General features: G+C 39.8%; 1 protein-coding gene across 2 annotated transcripts in view; it reads left to right on the forward strand.

Moving 5' to 3' along the window:
- LOC137265139 (protein mono-ADP-ribosyltransferase PARP14-like) overlaps nucleotides 1-15,219 on the forward strand; it is a 36,485-nt gene extending 21,266 nt beyond the window's left edge. For both annotated transcript variants that reach the window (XM_067800453.1, XM_067800454.1), the window contains exons 15-27: nucleotides 1,090-1,227; nucleotides 1,945-2,010; nucleotides 3,355-3,537; nucleotides 3,687-3,884; nucleotides 4,170-4,328; nucleotides 5,760-5,825; nucleotides 6,547-6,729; nucleotides 8,594-8,791; nucleotides 9,634-9,791; nucleotides 10,514-10,904; nucleotides 11,688-11,848; nucleotides 14,099-14,276; nucleotides 14,872-15,219. In XM_067800453.1, coding sequence (XP_067656554.1) covers nucleotides 1,090-1,227; nucleotides 1,945-2,010; nucleotides 3,355-3,537; nucleotides 3,687-3,884; nucleotides 4,170-4,328; nucleotides 5,760-5,825; nucleotides 6,547-6,729; nucleotides 8,594-8,791; nucleotides 9,634-9,791; nucleotides 10,514-10,904; nucleotides 11,688-11,848; nucleotides 14,099-14,276; nucleotides 14,872-15,155 — 2,363 coding nt within the window. In that variant the 3' untranslated portion in view covers nucleotides 15,156-15,219. The remainder of the gene's footprint in view (nucleotides 1-1,089; nucleotides 1,228-1,944; nucleotides 2,011-3,354; nucleotides 3,538-3,686; nucleotides 3,885-4,169; nucleotides 4,329-5,759; nucleotides 5,826-6,546; nucleotides 6,730-8,593; nucleotides 8,792-9,633; nucleotides 9,792-10,513; nucleotides 10,905-11,687; nucleotides 11,849-14,098; nucleotides 14,277-14,871) is intronic.
- Nucleotides 15,220-19,688: the final 4,469 nt, after the last annotated feature.

Below are 19,688 nucleotides of genomic sequence, written 5' to 3' on the forward strand. Positions count from 1 at the left end.
GAATCTTGTCAATCACATTTGTATGAACAGGTACAGAAAATTCAAGGATGTTCATAATTTCGTTTAATACGCTCACCTTTTCACGAACACCTGGTGTCAACACTATTTGTTTGTGATGCATAAGCACATACTCTGTCATCGTATCGCGGGTGAAACTCTGAGAGATTTATTATGGATGTGGAAAGGGTTTTGTCGCTTTTATTTATCAAAAAGGACAACGCCCGGGTCCGAAAACGTCTGATACTACTTTGGGCCTATTCCAAAGAAGCACATATACATCATTGTCCATGACACCCCAAACACTATGAATCTACCCCTGAACAAACCACTTTAGCATGGCGAAGTCGGTACTGAAAAGGATCGACCCCCGCTGCTGAAGATAATGTGTTTGTGCCTGGCATCCACAGACAAGGTATTGGAGTGACGTTAAGTTCTTCGTAAAATCTGCATTCCATGTTTTCAGTTTGACGCATGCGTGGTCCTGTGGTTGCAAAGAGATCGCCCTCGGTTTCACTTTTTACGCCAAACGTAGCAAAGCCTTCTTAGCTGCTTTTCTGTCCAACAAAATGCGCATAACCTCGATGCAGTGGCCTCTCAGAGAGCCTTTCCTTGTATCACCGAATCTTTCTTGCAAGGATGACACTTGTTTTCTGTACCATCGAAGAGTGCAGCGCACAGTAGCAAAACTAGTATGCAATAGTACACAATGAAGGTCTGCCATGAGGTCTTCACATAATCAAATTGCACCCAAACATCACTCATGCTGTGGGCAATATTTTATCGACGCTCTAGTTAGCAGAGAGTGGATTGGGTTTCCTGTTTCTATTTCCAATACAAGTTGGTGTATATATAAGCCACCCTCCTCCTCATTGTTATTGCTGTTGTTAATGTTGCTGTTTTCATTACTTTAGAGGTGGGAACGTGGGCATTCCTACATTGTGATCAGCCTCCCATGTAATTAATTGCATTTAAATGTCTATATACAGCCATATAAATATATGAGCACTATTCTACTTTTCCAAATGGTTACCATCTCATTCATTCAACTATTCAACTATGTTTGAATATATATTTCAACATGTATTGTAGATTCATGGATATCACAAATGAAAGATGACGGCCTCCATATTGGAAGACTGAACCTTCAAATCAAACAAGGGGACATAACCCAGGAGGACGCTGACTGTATCATAAACAGCACGAATCCTGAGCTGGATTTGAAAAGAGGTAGAATAAGTGAGTGAGTTAATATCATAGTCACATCGGCAACATTTCGGCCATATCGTGACGTGAACAATTTAGATATTAAAGATCAATAAATCTAGAACATTAAAACCTTAGACGGACAGTAAAACTACGAGAATATTACATGCATTCAGTTACAACTAGCATGTTATCAAAAAATATATCATTAAATTTACAATACAATGCGGAACCGAGCTGTAGATCGCCTGCAACGGAAGGTAGTGGGTAAGGGTAGTTTTACACGCGCTCTGCAATATTCCAGCTATATGGCGGCGAGCTGTAACACAACTAAATAATCGAATCTGGACAAGACAATCCAGTGATCAGCAGCATGAACATCAGTCTTGTGATCAGACTTGTGCCAACCAAGCCAGCGAGCATGGGTCTTAATATCTGATATATTTAGTATTGATATTATTTAGGCAGCGAAAACAGATATGGTAGGAATCGTGCAACAGACGCTGCCTCTAGATGACATTATTTATGATTATGGAAAGGATTGCGCCACAATTCGTTCCAAATTAATCGTGAATATAAGATATCTTGTATTCAAAATTTAGTTTTATGAGATGTGTGACTGTTTTTACCGAAGTCCATATTCGAGTTCATATTGTGCAGCTTTAACACAAAAACAATCGAAAGATGTTGAGCTTATTTGCAGATTTGTACACACGGCATATCTGGACCATTTTGTTTCAGGTGCTGTGTCAACAGCTATCGCTACAGCATGTGGAAAAGACATGGAGTCACAGTGCAAAATGAAACGTGAGAGCATGTGTTTGTTTGGACAATAACGTGTAGGACAGTTTGGTGAACTCATTACATCGTTTATATCAAGAATCGAACATGCAGTACTTGTGTACTAATGATTTTATCAGATGTCTGGAGCTTCATACTAAGTATTTCATAAGTGTTTACCATATAGTTATCTTTAAAGGTACTATATCACCACACTTCTCAAAAAAATTATAATGCATTTCTTTCAGTAATACTAACTATCAGCCCTGGAGGAAACTACCATACAAGTTGTTTTTCAAAAATTACGTATTTAGATTACAACATTTTGGAGCGCTGTTTGCGAATATCCTACGCACAACTTGTTACGGAAAACATTTCGGCAAACATTGCGCGACAGTTTTCGATGTACGTAGCAATTGTTTACATTGCATATACGGCAGTGAAATTTGGAATCTGTTCGCCTCGAAGTTTCAATTATCGATTTCAGGCGACTCTTAAGACATAATAAGTCTTTTATTGTAACAATGGGAAATTAAAGTAAGTGCATCTTCCCAATAATATAAAATGACCGAAAGTATACCAAAAGTCACTATTTCTCAAATTTTAAAGAATTATCTTTGCTGGTAGATTATACACTGAAACATGTCGCCCCAAAGTAGCAATTTGATGCCTGCATTGAAATTCAGGTGCATGCACTGAATAAAACGTCGAAGTGGTAAATTGTCGTAACCAAGATTTAGGGCCTCTGTCAGAGTTTGACATGCACTAAGGATATGAAAGTTCGCAGTTTGCAAAAAATTACCACAGACACGCCACGGCTATCAGCAATGGGTTCATCACACGCCATCATTGCAAGAACCTCCACCCGTGTAGCCATTATGTGACTAATGTGTGGTCAGATGCGCTACCTCCAATTCTCCATGAATAACGTGGATGCACAACTGTACATGCATGTGTCATTTCCCGGGGTACCTCCATGAATAATGTCAGTGCACAGGTGCCCATGCATGTGTCATCAGATGCGGTACCACCAATTCTCCATGAATAATGTCAGCGCACAGGTGCCCATGCATGTGTCATCAGATGCTGTACCTCCAATTCTCCATTAATAAGGTACGTAGTCAGCTGTTTATATACAGGTGTCATCGGCTGGGGTACCTCCGATTCTCCATGAATAATGTAGGTACTCAGCTCTACATACAGAAGTGATCAGCTTCGGTTCAAGTAGGTATTCCATGTAGGCCATTTTCAACCAACAACGAATGGTTTCCAGTCTGTTACGGGGACAAGGCCGTGTCCCTCTCTGTTTGAAACGTGAATGTTTTCGTGAAAAGCAGATAATTCAAAAATTACTGAATATCATTGTTATAGTTGAGGCCATGAGACAGAACGGCGTTGTCAGCACGACATCGAAGGGGCTGAAGTGTAAATACGTCCTCCATGTAGCAGGGGACCATTTTAGCAACGACTGGAAGAAGGTGGTTCTGATATGCCTGAAAGAGGCAGAGAAATTGGGTGACGCGCACTCGGTTGCTTTTCCTGTCCTTGGAACGGGTACGTACAAGGTTTACACTTTTCAGTTGGGACATTAGGCTAATTTTGAGTTCATGGCATTGAACATGTACATGTTGATATTTATATTTTTCACTAATTTTGATTCAACATTGTTTTTTTGTTTTTTATACTGTTTTCACCGTCATCAGGTACAGGTCACGTTAGCCCACGGGAAATATCCAAGATTATGGTTCAGGCGTTTGCTGAGTTTGAGCCCGAAGCTTCCAACCTGGCAGATATACGGGTAGTTGTGTTCCAGCAGCCAATGTTTCTCACAGTTTCAACAGAGATACAGAAATCGGTAAACTCAATGAATCAAGGGACCCCCAGAAGAACATCTAAAACAGGTGAGAAATATTTTCGGAATGTTGGTCAATGTTTCATGAGTTTCAGCCATTGAAATTCATGAAACGTTCGAGGGCATGTCGTGAACGATTGGCCCGACAAGGTGTCTTAACTACTGCCTTATGGGTGTTAGAAACAATTTTCCCAGATGATTTGTGATAATAACTCAGTTCGTCGTCAGTCTAGTCAAACTAGTCGACGTCTAAGCCTTGGGTTACTTCGGTATTTCTTCCCACTCCTTGAGGCAACCGAAATGTTTTTACTTAGTTTTTGTGCTTTTGTTTCAGGAAGGAGTCAGGTTTCCGAAGATCACACAGGGACCATAACTGATTCCAGTGGTGTACAGTTCGGAAATATCACCGTGACAATCAAACAGGGAGACATTACAAAGGAAGATACGGACTGCATCGTGAACAGCACCAACAGCGAACTGGACCTCAACAAAGGTACGCTATATATGAAACCATCTGACAGTGCAGTAGAAGAGTTACTTGTTATTGTTGCATTATGTTCTACCTGTGAAGATCTGGATTAGCACTGGTCTTCAGTAAGCCATGCTTGTAGCAAGAGGGGACAGGGTGGTCAGGATGCTCATGCTATTGATCAACGGTTTGTCCCCTGTATTTTGCTGCTACAATTGTGCTGCTATAACTTTAAGTGGCTACTAAATTATGCTGCTATTGTGATGCTATACATTCAAGTGGCTACTAAATTATACTGCTATTGTGCTGCTATAAATTCAGGTGGCTACTAAATTATGTTGCTTTTGTGCTGCTATAAATCTAAGTGGCTACTAAATTATGCTGCTATTGTGCTGCTATACATTCAAGTGGCTACTGAATTATGCTGCTTTCGTGCTGCTATAAATTCAAGTGGCTACTAAATTATGCTCCCATTGTGCTGCTATTATACATTCAAGTGGCGACTTCAATGTCCTGTTTTGTCCTGCTATAAATCACATGAATTCATGTCAGCAAAGTCAGAGAGACTGACCTCCCTATTCCTTTTGAGTCGCCTCTTAATTCGCCTGGGTTGCTGAAGAATGACGACAAGATTTATGGATACACAACTTCTTTCACTTTATGAAGGCGACGTTTCGATGGGCATTCTAAAGTGGTTATCGTGCAAGTCAGCTTCTATAATGCTCAAAACGCCTCTTAAGCCAGGGTTGCTGAAAAATGATGACAAGTTCTTACAACTTCTTATATTCTGTGAAGATGAAGGTGCAAGTCAACTTCTAAAGTCCCCATAAACGAAGTGGGTAACTGAAGATCAGTTCAGACCAAACAACAAACATTCCACAATGCGAGTATTGAAAGAATATGCAGGTTTTATGAGTACCAAACTACCAAGGAGTTAAAGTGACATAGCATGCCCCTCCCCACCACCCCTTCACTTATCGATGCTGCCACCTGGATTTACATGATATACACACAGAGATGTGACTGCACAATGCCATTTTTGAAAGTGGTCAAATGCAACATAATTATGTCATATTTGGGATTTCAATTTCTTAGTAAAGTACAAATTCCTGTACTTCTTTGGTTGAGTCCCATCCGGAATTCGAACCCGCACCCTCAGAGTCAGGCACCTAATCGGCAGCACATAAAGTCACACTCTTGGAAGTCGCGGTGGCTGAGCAGGATAGGCGACTGACTTTGTGTGCTGACTCTGGGGGTGCGGGTTCGAATCCCTCATGGGACTCAACCAAAAAGTACAGGAATTTGTACTTACTAAGAAAGTGAAATCCCAAATATGGCATATGTTGCATACAGAGATGCTTCATAATACTAAAGGACAGATGTGTCTTGACTATAGTGATGTTACATTACATGAGCAATGGCTTACGTGTGTTGTGTATTTTATATTTCTGAAAGGCGCAGTCTCGGGTGCTATTAAAAAAGCATGTGGGAAAGATATTGAGGTACAATGTGCAAAGAAAGGTGAGATGTATAACAGTCCCTTTAACATCTTTAATGCAAATGTTACACCCAGAGTATTAAATCCCAAATATAAAACGTCAAAATGGGCGTATAGCCAGTTTCGATTTTTAGAATAAAAAGAAAACACCGGATGCAAAAGGCAACACATTGGTGAAAACTATAAGAACGGGTAACTATGACTAAGTGTGGCCAAACTGACATTTCAGGAAGGCTTCAAGTCTGTGTCGTGGAATAGCTACATCAACCTTTGTATTATGTAGCATTCAACACTTTATATGAATCATGTTACACAAATTTTTTAAGTTTACACTATTCAGTGACTCTGTCAAAATTATTTATCCACTTCCCTATCCTTGTGGTTAACAGTTAAAGCCTTCGTACACCAAACCAAAGACTCGGGTTCGATTCCCCACATGGGTACAATGTGTGAAGACCATTTCTGGTGTCCTCCTGCCTCGATGTTTTTGGAATATTGCTGAAAGTGGCATAAACCTGAACTCACTCACTCACTAACTCACTGATGGGTCCTGGAGTCTAACCCTTGGATTCAGTTTCCAAACCAAAGTCTGGTGGTACGGATAATCTGATTCTAAAACAAGGCTACTAATAGTAACAGGGTTCACTTTCTGGGTTGGTACTACCGAGGTTTTCAAGTGAAGTGTCTCTTCGCAGCATTACATAAATGTCACAAAATTAATTAATTACTTTTCATGTGCAACAGTTGAAGACATGAGGCAGCACGGTGTTGTCAGCACGACAGCGAAGGGTCTAAAGTGCAAATATGTGCTGCATGTAGCAGGCGACCATTTCGGGAATGACTGGAAGAAAGTGGTCCTTTGTTGCCTGGACGAGGCGGAAAAACTCCCTGGTGCTCAGTCAGTCTCATTTCCTTTTCTTGGAACAGGTAAAGTGGCCAGAGAAGGGTGCAGTCAAAGTAAAAACTTTACACTCCTCTACTTAGTCTAACTAATCCTAGAAGAAGGTTGCGTCAGGTAACCTGTGAGATTGCATATGGAGCGCACTACAATACTATCAACAGTGAGTAAACAGTTGCTGAAAGCAGCGTTTTTGTGAATATTCAAGGGTGTCAGCTTGCGGAAATATTAGCCAGTAATATCTATGTCGTCAAAAAGTCCACAGCGTATATACTGCAGGTCAAGTTTCTGTGTTTCATGCGGATTTTCATTTCTTGAGGGATAAGTGCCAGTTAACGGGGAATTTTGTAAGTGCCGCCAAACACTAAACAACTGTAACTGTTGTCTGATTGGTTAAATCCGTCCGGTAGTCTCGCGTTTGATTGGACGGTCGTAGGTCGCTGAAAAGTTACCTGACTCGACCTTCTACTATGGTTTGTTAGACTTATTAAGGAGTGTAACCAATAATTAGGCTGGAGACGGGTGGCACGCGTCATGAGTGAGCTACCAGTTTTAGATTTCGTTGACAATGTTTCGTTTTGCTTTTGATCAGAATATATATGATATTACGGTTGTAAGTCAGTAAAACAAAACAAACAGTATGTGATTTTCACATTGCTTAATTTGAAGAAATGCGGCAATCATATTGACTGAGATGGGGAGAGTGTCCGGGTTTACATCCCTTCTGACAGTCGTGAGTGCAAGAGGTTGCAGTTTGGAGAGTCTTCAATTCTTTGAAAAGATTAGGCCGATGACCTGTGTCAACCAATTCAATGAGCCAGACTACCCGATCACAGGGGCTTGTATTGCTGAAAATAAAACATCCTGGGTCCAACAAGCCTACACTGGTATCCATATACATATAAAGAAGGAAAGGGATATAACGCGCACATAGTTGTCAAACACTCCACTCTCGATTATGGGCGAATAGTCGCCGTTAGTCGAATCTTACGACAAGGATGGGTTACTGAAGGCCAATAATCCAACCCGGACCTTCACGGACCACAGTAAGTTACCTGAGAGGAGGCAAGAGCCCAGAGCCGATGATTGGTCTACCCAGAATGTCTATCACCGTTTCGCCTGAACTCTTCCAGTCTAAGTAAACTTAGTCTCAGTGTATTTCGTTACACTCCACCACTGAGTCTAACAAAACCTAGTAGAAGGTCGCGTCAGGTAAACTTTGAGCGACCAATGACCGTCCAATCAACCGAGACGGTTAAATAGATTTAACCAATCAGACAACGGCTACTATTTAGGAATCGGAGGGACTTTCAAAATATTCAGGTCACTGACACAGATCTCTCCACAAACAAAAATCCACGTATAACACAATTATTTGACCTGCAGTATATAGGGTTTCGGGTTTCTGTTGACATGCTTACCATTAGCTAATGTTCCCGCAAGATGACATCCTTGAATATTGCCAAAAACACCATTTACAGCTACTGTTTACTCACCGCTGTCATGGTTACTGTGTGCATATCCTGGAAGCGAGCGTACACTAAATAGCATTCAGAATCGTTCGGGTATGAACCTTTTCGAGATAAAAAGTTCAAAAGGTATGTGCGAATGTCCACTTTCGTATTCTGATTGGTCAGTCTCAAAGGTTAGCTGACGCGACCTCCCATAAGGTTTTGTTAGACTCAGTAGTGGAGTGTAACGAAAAGTACTGAGGATAAGTTTCCTTAGACTGGAACTCTTCTTGATACACATTCTTATTTTATGAGAGTGTTTTTATGATTATAGTATGAGAAACTGAAATTGAGATGCAATACAGTACGAGTGTTACTAGTATATTTGTTCATTATGTCTATATACCACCTAATGTTCTATAAAGCAAAATTTTCTAAACAGGGATTCAAAGCATTGAACCTGAAGATATTGCCAAGATGATGTTTCAAGCATTTGCCGAATTCGGATCTCGAGCTGTAAGCGTCTGCGACGTTCGCGTAGTTGTGTTCCAGCAGGCACTGTTGAAAGCATTTGCTGGGAAGGTGAAACTGTCTGCAGACACAGGGGCAACCCCAAAGCCAACATTAACTCTTAGAAGAGGTATGTATAGTAGGCTCCAGGGATTGTGTGTGATATGTATGTGTCTTAATAAGGAAAGAGAGCCACCAAATTCTTTCTACACCTAAACGTTCCATCTCTCATCGGCCAGACCGTGAAGGCCAGGAGTAGAATTGGCCTTCAGCAACCCATGCTTTCCATAAAACTATGCTTGCCGTAAGAGGCGACTAACGGGATCGGGTGGTCAGGCTGCTGACTTAGCTGACACATGTCATCGGTTCCCAATTGCGCAGATCGATGCACTTGTTGTTGATCACTGGACTGTCTGGTCCAGACTCGATTATTTACAGACCACCGCCACGTAGCTGAAATATTGCTGCGTGCGGCGTAAAACTAAACTCATTCATTCATTCTCCCAGATCGCTTCATCTCCACAAGAACTTGTTTTATGTTACATGCTTGGAATGCCTAAATGTTGGAATTAATTTGGTACTTGTGTTTGTAACTCTTCATCTCGGATTTCTAAGTCCCGTCATTCTTGACCCACTCGTGTTATTCCGGGACTAGCTAGCGGATGTTACGGAAACGGGCGAGTGGTGACGAATGTTGTCGGTATTGGTTAACTGATTATGGAACTGTTTTGTTGCAATTATTTTCTTCATCTTTGTCATATTGTCATCACCCTACCGATAAAATTGACATGAAAACAGTGGTGTACCTGGTTTAAAAATAGCCCCTTGCCATCATTGTCATATGGATACCAATATATGAGATCATAGACACTTCTTCACTGACTACATTCAGTGGCCTGTAACTTCACTTGAAGTCTCTTCGTAACATTCACTTGTTAGGTAACTGGTTATTTTCCTTTCACATGACACCAGGCACAGCTGCTCCAGGGAGCGTGGAACTTTACTTCTTCTCAGACCATTCAGACGCCATTGCCTCAGGTATCAAGAAACTGGAAGATCGATGCCAGAAGGAATGGTCTACTAAGACGTTGGATAATGATCCAGTAATACCAAAACTGACAGATCAACAGGTTAGGATGTTCTCTTTAGAGAAACGAGTTTTTGACTGTCTGAATGTAGTGTGGCAGTAAGACAAAAATATATTGCAATGAGACAGTGAATGAGTTATGTTTTACGTCGCACTCAGCAATATTCCATCTATATGACAACGGTCTGTAAGTAATCGAGTCTGGACCATACAATCCAGTGATTAATGCCATAAGCATCGATCTGCGCAGTTGGGATGCGATGACATGTGTCCACCAAGTCAGCCAGCCTGACCACCCGATCCCGTTAGTCGTCTCTTACGACATACATGGGTCAATATTCTAATCCGGACAGTCATGGGCCACAATGAGACAACGATGAGTGAATAAGTGAATTGATGTTTCGCCCATTTTACCAATATTGCAGCAATAAATACCGTTTGGCGAAAACACGGTAGCATCAGTATTTAATATAGGGATTTTATCGACAAAATTTGCAACTGAGTTTCGAAAAAGAGACTTCCCTCATATCTGCATTTGTGTACTAGTCTCTGTTAACGCTGTCTTCACACCTTTCATTGTGGATTTCTGTTAATTAGAGGTTTAAGACCAATATTAATAATCTGAATACTCAGTCTAAGGTCAGTTTTCAGATGCTTTGGGAATGATGAAACACTGTTTGCATTGTAAGAGGAACACTACATCCTCAGATTTTAGGTAGGTTTTAAGCCCCTGGAAATTTCATACGACAGGAAATGTGCTTCCAGATTCAGAACCTGCACCAAAACTTCGATGTGGAATTAAAACTGGACAGAACCAAGGGAGTTATACAACTGACAGGTCAGAGAAGTGTGGTTGATGAAGTCTGTATTAAAGTCCTTGAATCCTTACGTAACATTGAGAAGGAAGAGAGTGAAACGGAAAGGGCAAGCCTGCTGTCCCAAACAGTACAGTGGGCTTATTTCGAGAAGGACAAGACTGTCGATAAGAAGGACTTCGATTCAAAGGAAAATGCTGCAATTGAAAAAGCGTTCAGGAACAACGAGAAGTCGTGCAAGGTAAACGTCAAGAAGACTACGATCGAAATTGACTTTTCGTCTATGGAAGGAAACGCAAAGAAGACAAAATATAGCATCATACGCAGAGACCTTATGCAGGGTAAGAAGTCAGTACTATCTTATGTAACAGTAACCGAAATTCAGCAGCGTTATACTAACGCAAGAAGGTAACTGTACTTCAAATAATGTTCAATAAGAACAGATTATATTCTGAAAGTGAACAAGTCGTCTTTCAAATATATACTCATGATTAAGTCACACCTGTACATTCCACTCATCTTTTAACAAAGAGTTCTTAAGGGTGTGGGAAGGATTTTGTCGCTTTTATTTCATGATACTGTTAGTATATTTATGAAGACTTCTCATTAAACTTAAAGATGGCATTTACAATTTGCAAGTACATGTTATTGAGCGATGTACAGTATGGATGTTAACTGCGGAATGATACTACTTTAGAGTGAACACCCACAGTGGTTCGAATCTGTGTTTGGACAATAATTTTCAAAAATGTAAATCTCGACTTTTGCAGCCGTATAATGTTTCTAGATGCTATGATTTACATATATTTCAAATTTGAAAGAAATCGGTGAGGAAATTGAATGTTTAGGAAATTCTATCGCTACACTCACATAAAATACACAAGGGTACAAGCCCAACACATCGTTTGTGTGAAAAACGTAAAGTTTGCTTGAACCGCACTTTTAAATAGTCGGGCTTTGCTATTTTCGATCAGGCGTCTAGAATTGCGAGTGTCGCCCCTTGTGTATTTTATGCAATGAGTGTAGCGGTAGAATTTAAGTGTGAGGAATATGTACCCAGTCATGGTTGTGTAGGCTTAGTGATTAATGAAATGTATTGATATCCCTTACGTTCTGCTTTCCAGAGGCTAAACAGTCAATATTTGACCCGCCTTCGCATTGGCAGTCAATGGCGGACGATGTTAATGTTCATACTTTTCCGGTCGCAGCTGACGATGCAGAGTTTAAGATTGTTGCTGGAGAGTTCATGAAAACTATCAATAACAGCAATGCCACGATTCAGAAGGTATGACATTCCTATCTGTACAAACTGCGCACAGTCGTGAAACCTGAAGTACCATCCTGTGTTTTTTTGTTGGATTCTAAAGTTCACTATACAATGCCTCATAAATACTTGACACGTTTTTATGGAAAACAACTTCTTTGTTTTTACTTTTTTTATACGACATTCTAGAGCTAATCATTCAACTTATGAACTTAGTTCTTTAACCTCGTATGGAGAATGAAAAGAAGCCATAAGAACGTGTCATATATTTATGTTCGTTCAATTTCTAAATGCTTTTAAAGAAAGGAAGGGAAAATACGAAGAACCCCTTTCAAAATACTCCCAACAATAAAGTTAAGTATCACCCCAATATTCAATATTTAAGTATTGTATGGATCATAATATGAACTATTAAATGCTTAATACTGAAAACCTGTTTAGATTATTATACACCCATGGGTATTTATTTTAGGGACCATTCATAATTTATGGGGTGATTGTAAAAGGAGTCACCCATTTTGTTCTTAAGGGGTCATCAATTTTGTACACAAATACAAGGGCGGTCAGCACGTTTGTACATAAAAATATTAATAGGTATGCTTAAAAATTATGGTAAGGGAAACTAAACGCTGACCTACTTAAATACGATTGCGTATTGAACCACATTGGTTGCATATTCATTAGGTAAATAGTCATATCCTAACGACAGTGAAAATGTTTTTGAAGGTCTCTTCCCTCTAGATGAACATAATAACTGAATTCATTAGGCAAATTTTAAATAAATTGATAAGGATCATAACAAAAAGACGAATGTTTATTGTACTATAAATATGCATCTAAAGAGAAAAATATATTTCGGGACATTTGTGAAAAAGGATCTGTTAATCAATGCACTAATAAACAACTATAAAATTAGGATCGAGGGACTTGATCTAACTTAGTTTGAACCAAGCAAATTCTATACCATTAATCTAAATTCTATTCCATGTTTTTTGTGATATTGTTTCGGATGTATTTCGTCATTAACTTCTCTTTCTGCTCATTATATAACATAAATTGTTAGGGTGGTGGGGTAGCCCTGTGATTAAAGCTTTCGCTCTTCTTGTCGAAGACCCAGGTTCGATTCCCCTCATTGATACAATGTGTGAAGCCCATTCCCAGAGTCCCCCGTCGTTATATATAGAGATCACTTGGCGGGATCTCATCACATACGAATTACACGAAACGAGTTTCAAATGTGTCTTTTATCTGACCGAGCGTTCACATCATGAAGAATGAAAATTATGAGCCAAAATAATTATCGACACAGCAAATTGTCGTTTTACTTGCACACAGTCGACATCTAGGAACCCGAGTGAAGGAGCGGGTTTAGCTGTATCCCGCACTCAACAATATTCCGCTTCCGCTATAGTCGTCTCTACGACAAGTATGGGTTAGTGAAGATCAATTCTAACCCGGATATTCACAGGTCTGTACTGACCTACATGAGATTCTTACAGAACACCTGGTATCATCACTGCATCAAAATGATTTATAAACACAAGCTTTGTCATCGTGTCACATGGTGTGAATCACTGGATTGTCTGGCGCAGACTTGATTTGTTCACAAGTAATATCGTGCAGCTGCTATACTGATGAAAGAAACATATACTCAAAATATGTAATTGTGCAATCTGCATTTGTCAGACTTGTGCAGTCGAGTATTTCTGCGGATGTGGAATGAATTAGTCGCTTCTATTTACAACATCCTCGTTATCTCCAGGGTATACGTTCCAATAAACCTCCACTATACCCCGGATATAGCTACGGCATGACGAATCTATCACATCCGTTGGCTGGCTTTTTATCCAATCAGGTGTCTACGCTTGGAGGTTGAGCGTACCAACCACAAGTCACTTCAGCTTTATTAAATATCTAAGCGATTATCCATGGCAATACAAATTATGCAGAGGTACTCTGAGTTCTTGCATATTTTCAAAAGAATGGACCTTCAAATGTGTCTGTTTGATTTCCGCAAAATTTGAGTGGCACTGCGAATGAACCTTCGCAGTTCCAAGCGCTGTCGTTGTTGATACTGGTAAGCTCAGTTGTAACGGCGGGAGGTAATAAAATTATTGGTCTGAGGCGTGGATGCATCCAGGATATAGTGGAGATTTATCGGAACGTGTACCCTGGAGATATCGAAAACGACTTACAACGACTGTGATCAAAGTTGACTATCACAGTTTATGTTACTGGGAAGTACCCGCATTTATTGTATATCTGTTACAGGTGGAGCGCATTCAGAACAGATCACTGTATCAGCAATATACAGCCAAGACGAAACAGCTGGAGAGACAGAACCCCCAAGGTACCCAGAATGAGAGTTGGCTGTGGCACGGTACCAGCACAGACGCCATTGACAGCATCAATGCTCATGGTTTCAACAGAAGCTACTGTGGAAAGAATGGTATGCGTCATGTTCACACCTAGTGCTATGTTTACGCTGTTACCGTTACCTGTGCTAAAACAGTTGTTTCTGAAGCTGTCTCTACGCCAAATGACCTCATATCTTTCCCAAACTATTTTGCTCTCAATATATTTTGACATGTACACTACCTTTATGTCTATATAGTTACTCAGATTAACCTTACATTATTATAGGGAATCTGTGATGACAGTGTTGGGAAAACAGTCACTGATTTCGAACTATTTTCCTCGTGATTAAAAGTTTAATGCCACTTATTGTAATTAGCTGAGGTAGCCTAGTGGTTAAAACATTCGGTCGTTACGCCGGATGCCCGGGTTCGATTCCCCGCATGGGCACTACGTGTGAAACCCATTTCTGGTGCCCCCCGCCATGATATTGCTGGAACATTGCTAAAAGCGGCGTAAAACTATACTCTCTCACTGGTTCTTCTTGATTTGATGGTATAATGAGTTGTCCTTCCAGATGTTACTGTTTCAACATCAGCAGTACTGTGCATATTTAATCATTGAAACGATTATATTTAAATTACACACAGATATTTTTACGTCTAGATGACAATTGGTTCCAATTTCAGCCACGGCTTACGGCCAAGGAGTGTATTTTGCCGTTGGTGCGAACTATTCCGCCCAAGACACATATTCGAGACCGGATACAAAGGGGCAAAAATACATGTACCTGGTTCGAGTGTTGACTGGCGAATATACCAAAGGAGCACACGGCATGAGAGTTCCACCCACCAAGGCAGGAAGTACGGTGCTGTTCGACTCCGTCGTGAACGACATCAACAATCCGGCGATGTATATTGTGTTCAATGATACACAAGCATATCCAGATTACCTGGTTACTTTCCATCTTTGAAACAATGGAACCCTTGATGTAAATGCACTGTCTTGTTTCTTTCGAAACCAGTAATTTTAAGAAAGTAGGCATTAGGGAAAATTAAAAGTAATAATGTAGTTGCAATTCTTACAGATTCGATCCAATCGACAGGGCATATGAAGGAGCATCTGTAAGGATGACCGTTTGATTGTACATTGTAAACCGTTGTACGTGATCCAGTCAGTCTCATTAATATACTTTCATTTTCCAAAGTTTTAGTATTACGTTTAATTTTTAAAATTAATGTACCAAAGCATATTACCTGCAATGCATTGCACAAAGTTCAGATCAGGTAACACAATACTTCTTTTTAATTCGTTAATTACATGATGTTTTCCGGGGTTTGGCGACAAACTTCTTCAACAGATATTGTTTTTGTTTCATCAGCCATTTCGAAAGAAGTTAAATTATGCTCCGGCATGACCTTTAGCCAGTATCGAGGCTTTGGTTTGAAGCCTCTGCTTTTCTTTGTACAATTTCATATTAGCCAAAATATTTTATTAGATTTCGAGAACTAAATTATTTTTTTTACTTAAGACTATGTGAAAATTCGCTCGGAAGTATGTGATATAGCTTGAAACGTTGCGCTTCCTTTACAGAGGGGCGGTGGGGTAATCTAGTGGTTAAAGCGTTCGCTCGTCCCGCCGAAGAACCAAGACCCGAGTTCGATTCCCCACATGGGTACAAAGTGTGAAGCCCATTTCTGTTGCCCCCGCCTTTATATTGCTAACAGCAGCATTAATACAATACTCACCCCTTTGCCAATTCATACAACGTACCAGTTTATATATATCGGTGCAGATCCATGTAATCAGCAGTTGATGGTAGCTTTTTGATACAATTCTGATCAGTTCTGACAGTAGCTTGTAGATTATTACAAGGTTTCATTGAAATGAGGAGAAACATCATGCTTCGCAATTTGTTCTCAAGGGCAGGTAATTTAGAAATATTTCCTTATTAAAGGCATAATTTTGACCACATATATTATATGTTACTCTTGCTTAAGGTTCTTATTAATTACTGGGCATACAAAAGAACATCATTGAACAGGACCATTCGTCACACTCGCCCCTTTCCGTAACCCCCAAGAAGACTCGTCCCCACTATCGATGCTTGTTATGTGCGGAAACGCGCGGTGGTATGATGACAACAATCACGACTACTTAAATCGTTTATGGCATTATGTTATTGTTTTTAATAAATCATGAAAAATATATATTGTCATATTGAAAGTACTACGAACGTAGCTAACAGAATTGTGCGGGCTGTCTAGAGTGATTGTTTTATACGGATCATGCGACAGAAGGTGGGAGATGCAAATTCATGAACGTGCGTCCAACTGACTGTATTTCAGACGATCTTGCGGACTTGAATGTGGTGATTGTACGTGCTTATTAAACCCTTTTCCGAAACATAATGGGAAATATATGGTGAACATATGGTAATACTGTCGTCAGAATGTGTCTTTGACAAATATGTTAATCAGCTAAATCAAACACAGCGTGTGTATACTTCGATGACGTCATTGGACTGAAACAGAAATACGAGTAGAGTTATCGATCGTTCCTGTTTGAAGCAGTTCTGATTCTCCTTCACCAATGTGAAATACTTCCAGAAGGGCACGTGTCGCTAATCGGCTTGTCCCGCAATAACACGAATTGGTCACGAGTGTGAGGTGGGCCACATAATTTGGTATAGTTGTTACTCTACTTGCTTATTGTGCTTGTAAATTACTGTGCGTACCAATGACCATCAGCGAACAACACCACGTAATTTGGCCCAGATATACTATGTTACTCTTGCTTAAAATATTTGTTACTTACTGTTTATTTACTCGGGTCATTTGTATGTCACTGCTTCACATCGAAACCATTGAGAGTTGCCATTATGTGTGAACACAGTATACTAAATCATCTATGTTTCATTGCCTTTTCAGTTTTGGATATGTCAAACGCCCTCCTCTGCCTTAACATCAACACCCTGTACAATGTGCAATTTTTTCTTGAACTTTTCCTGTATCTTCGCCAGTTCACTGTCCCGGCATGCATAACAAACCTGTCCATATTTCAGGATAGACATTTGTTCAGATGTTCAAATACTCATGAAGAAGTGAGTATATATAATCTGGATATTTTTAAAAATGTTTTTTTCCGAATGCAATAATACCAAACTTCACTTGGGTCATTATGAGGTTAGGGTCCTTAGGGGATAAGTGCAAGGTAAAACATTGCTGGACATAAATACATGAACTTAAATCTGTCTATCTGGACTGGGTCATTGTTGTGTTTCAATCTTATAATGTTCATATGTTTTTCAAGGAACATGTGTATCCTATTTGCCAGGATATGTTATTGTGAAATTGATTAAATAATTATTAAAGTGAATGGACGTTATTCTGATACTGATTTGAAACAGGTAACGTCAATCCGGAAGTGTATTATTTTATATTTAGCTACAGTACAGCCTGTGCCAAAAGTGTTGGTGAAAATTGCATGAAGACTGTGTTTTAAACACCAAACTAGACGTAATAGTCTTATGGCTTATCCCGTTAAGAAACAACCGCTGACAAATTTCAAAAGAGAACACCCCTATTAAAAAAACGGCATGCGATGACAGATTTCCAAGTGTTATCTCGATATATTCAAACATACGGTTCTTAAAGACTTAATTTACTTAATTTCAATGTTCACCTAGTGTTAATATGAAAGAAGCCAATCGCCAAACATAAAGGGCAGAGTACTCAGATTCAGATTCACGTTTATTTGAAATGTCTGCCTAATGACCTATAATACAGTAACATCAATTTCAGGGGTATGTGGACAGTGGTCATTCACATTACCTAGTTTCATTTCGTGTATAAATAGAGCAGTAGTTTTTATAACACGTGGATGTGAAGAGCTTAAAATTTTATGGAGTGAGAGTGGACCCATACCATTATACTCAATTAATAGAAAGTATAAATGAAACTCTGTGCACATGTACGTCAAACCAGAAAATCCAGACGTTGGATGTATAATTGGGAGCACTGCATGCCAACTCGAAACTATCTGTTATGTTATTTTTGACAATTTAGAGGGAATAGAGGTAAATGTGAATTTCAGAATGTATTCTTTTTTTTATCTCGATGTATTCATTGAAAGAAATACACTTTTTTTGTCAAACTACATTTCTTCTTGTGTTTTCATGGTCGTGACAAATGTGATGACAACACGACGTCAGTTATGAACACGTGGCGCCAATTATGAACACACAGCGCCAGTTATGAACACACAGCGCCAGTTATGAACACACAGTGTCAGTTATGAACACACAGCGCCAATTATGAACACACAGTGCCAGTTATGAACACACAGCGCTAGTTATGAACACACAGTGTCAATTATGAACACACAGCGCCAGTTATGAACAGTGTCAGTTATGAACTGACAGCGTCACTTATGAACACCGCACCACTTATGAACACGTGGCGCCAATTATGAACACATAGCGCAAGTTATGAACACACAGTGTGTCAGTTATAAACACACAGTGTCAGTTATGAACACACAGTGCCAATTATGAACACACAGCACAAGTTATGAACACAGTGTCAGTTATGAAAACACGGCGCCAGTAATGAACACATTGTCAATTAGGAACACAGTGCCAGCAAGGAACATACAGTGTCAATTAGGACCACAGTGCCAGTAATGAACACACGGTGCCACTTACGAACACAATGCCAGGTCTGAACACGCAATGTCAATTAGGAACACAGTGCTAGTTAGGAACAGATCTAGAGTGCCAGTTAGGAACACCTAATATGAATACACACTTCCTGTCATGAACACTCGGTGCCAATTAAAAACACACGGTGCCAGTTATGAACACGCAGTGCCAGTACTAATGACGATGTTTAAATCAGTGTTCCCCCAAAGTTTGGATGTTTGCTCAATGGTTGGTTGATCAATCACTGGACTGGATTAGTCCAAGTCTACATCTATCATTGTACCCGATAATGTATTAGTCCATCGGTTATTGTGTGTCTACTGAGTTAACCTGACCAATACCTAAACCTGTGCATCTGTTGGGCATACTACTGCAGGATGGATGCAGGTATCCCATTTCAATTTGTACATACTGTTCCCGAGGGTGCCACGCTAAATTTTGTCTGTGCATGTGTTTGTAACCTGTAAGTCACGGTACACTTTCCTTATAGCATTATCACTACTGAGTTTATGACAGAAACAAAACGTAAAATGAAAATTTAGTATTGATTTCATATGATTATATAAATGTGTTTTATGGCTTTATGTTTCAATTGAAACCGCGTCAACTGATTACGGAGTTGATGCTTTGATATAAGGAAAAGCTGACCCCATTTCTAACTGCAGATGCTTATATATCAAAGTGAAAGTTTTATTTCCGTAGAATGTTGCACAGTTGTACATGACACAAATACATGGACATATTTCTTACAATCAGCGCATGGAACCATCATGGAAACAATGTAAAAATAAATATGTGAATAGT

Source organism: Haliotis asinina, chromosome 15 (genome assembly GCF_037392515.1).
Source record: "Haliotis asinina isolate JCU_RB_2024 chromosome 15, JCU_Hal_asi_v2, whole genome shotgun sequence".
NCBI lineage: Eukaryota > Metazoa > Mollusca > Gastropoda > Lepetellida > Haliotidae > Haliotis > Haliotis asinina.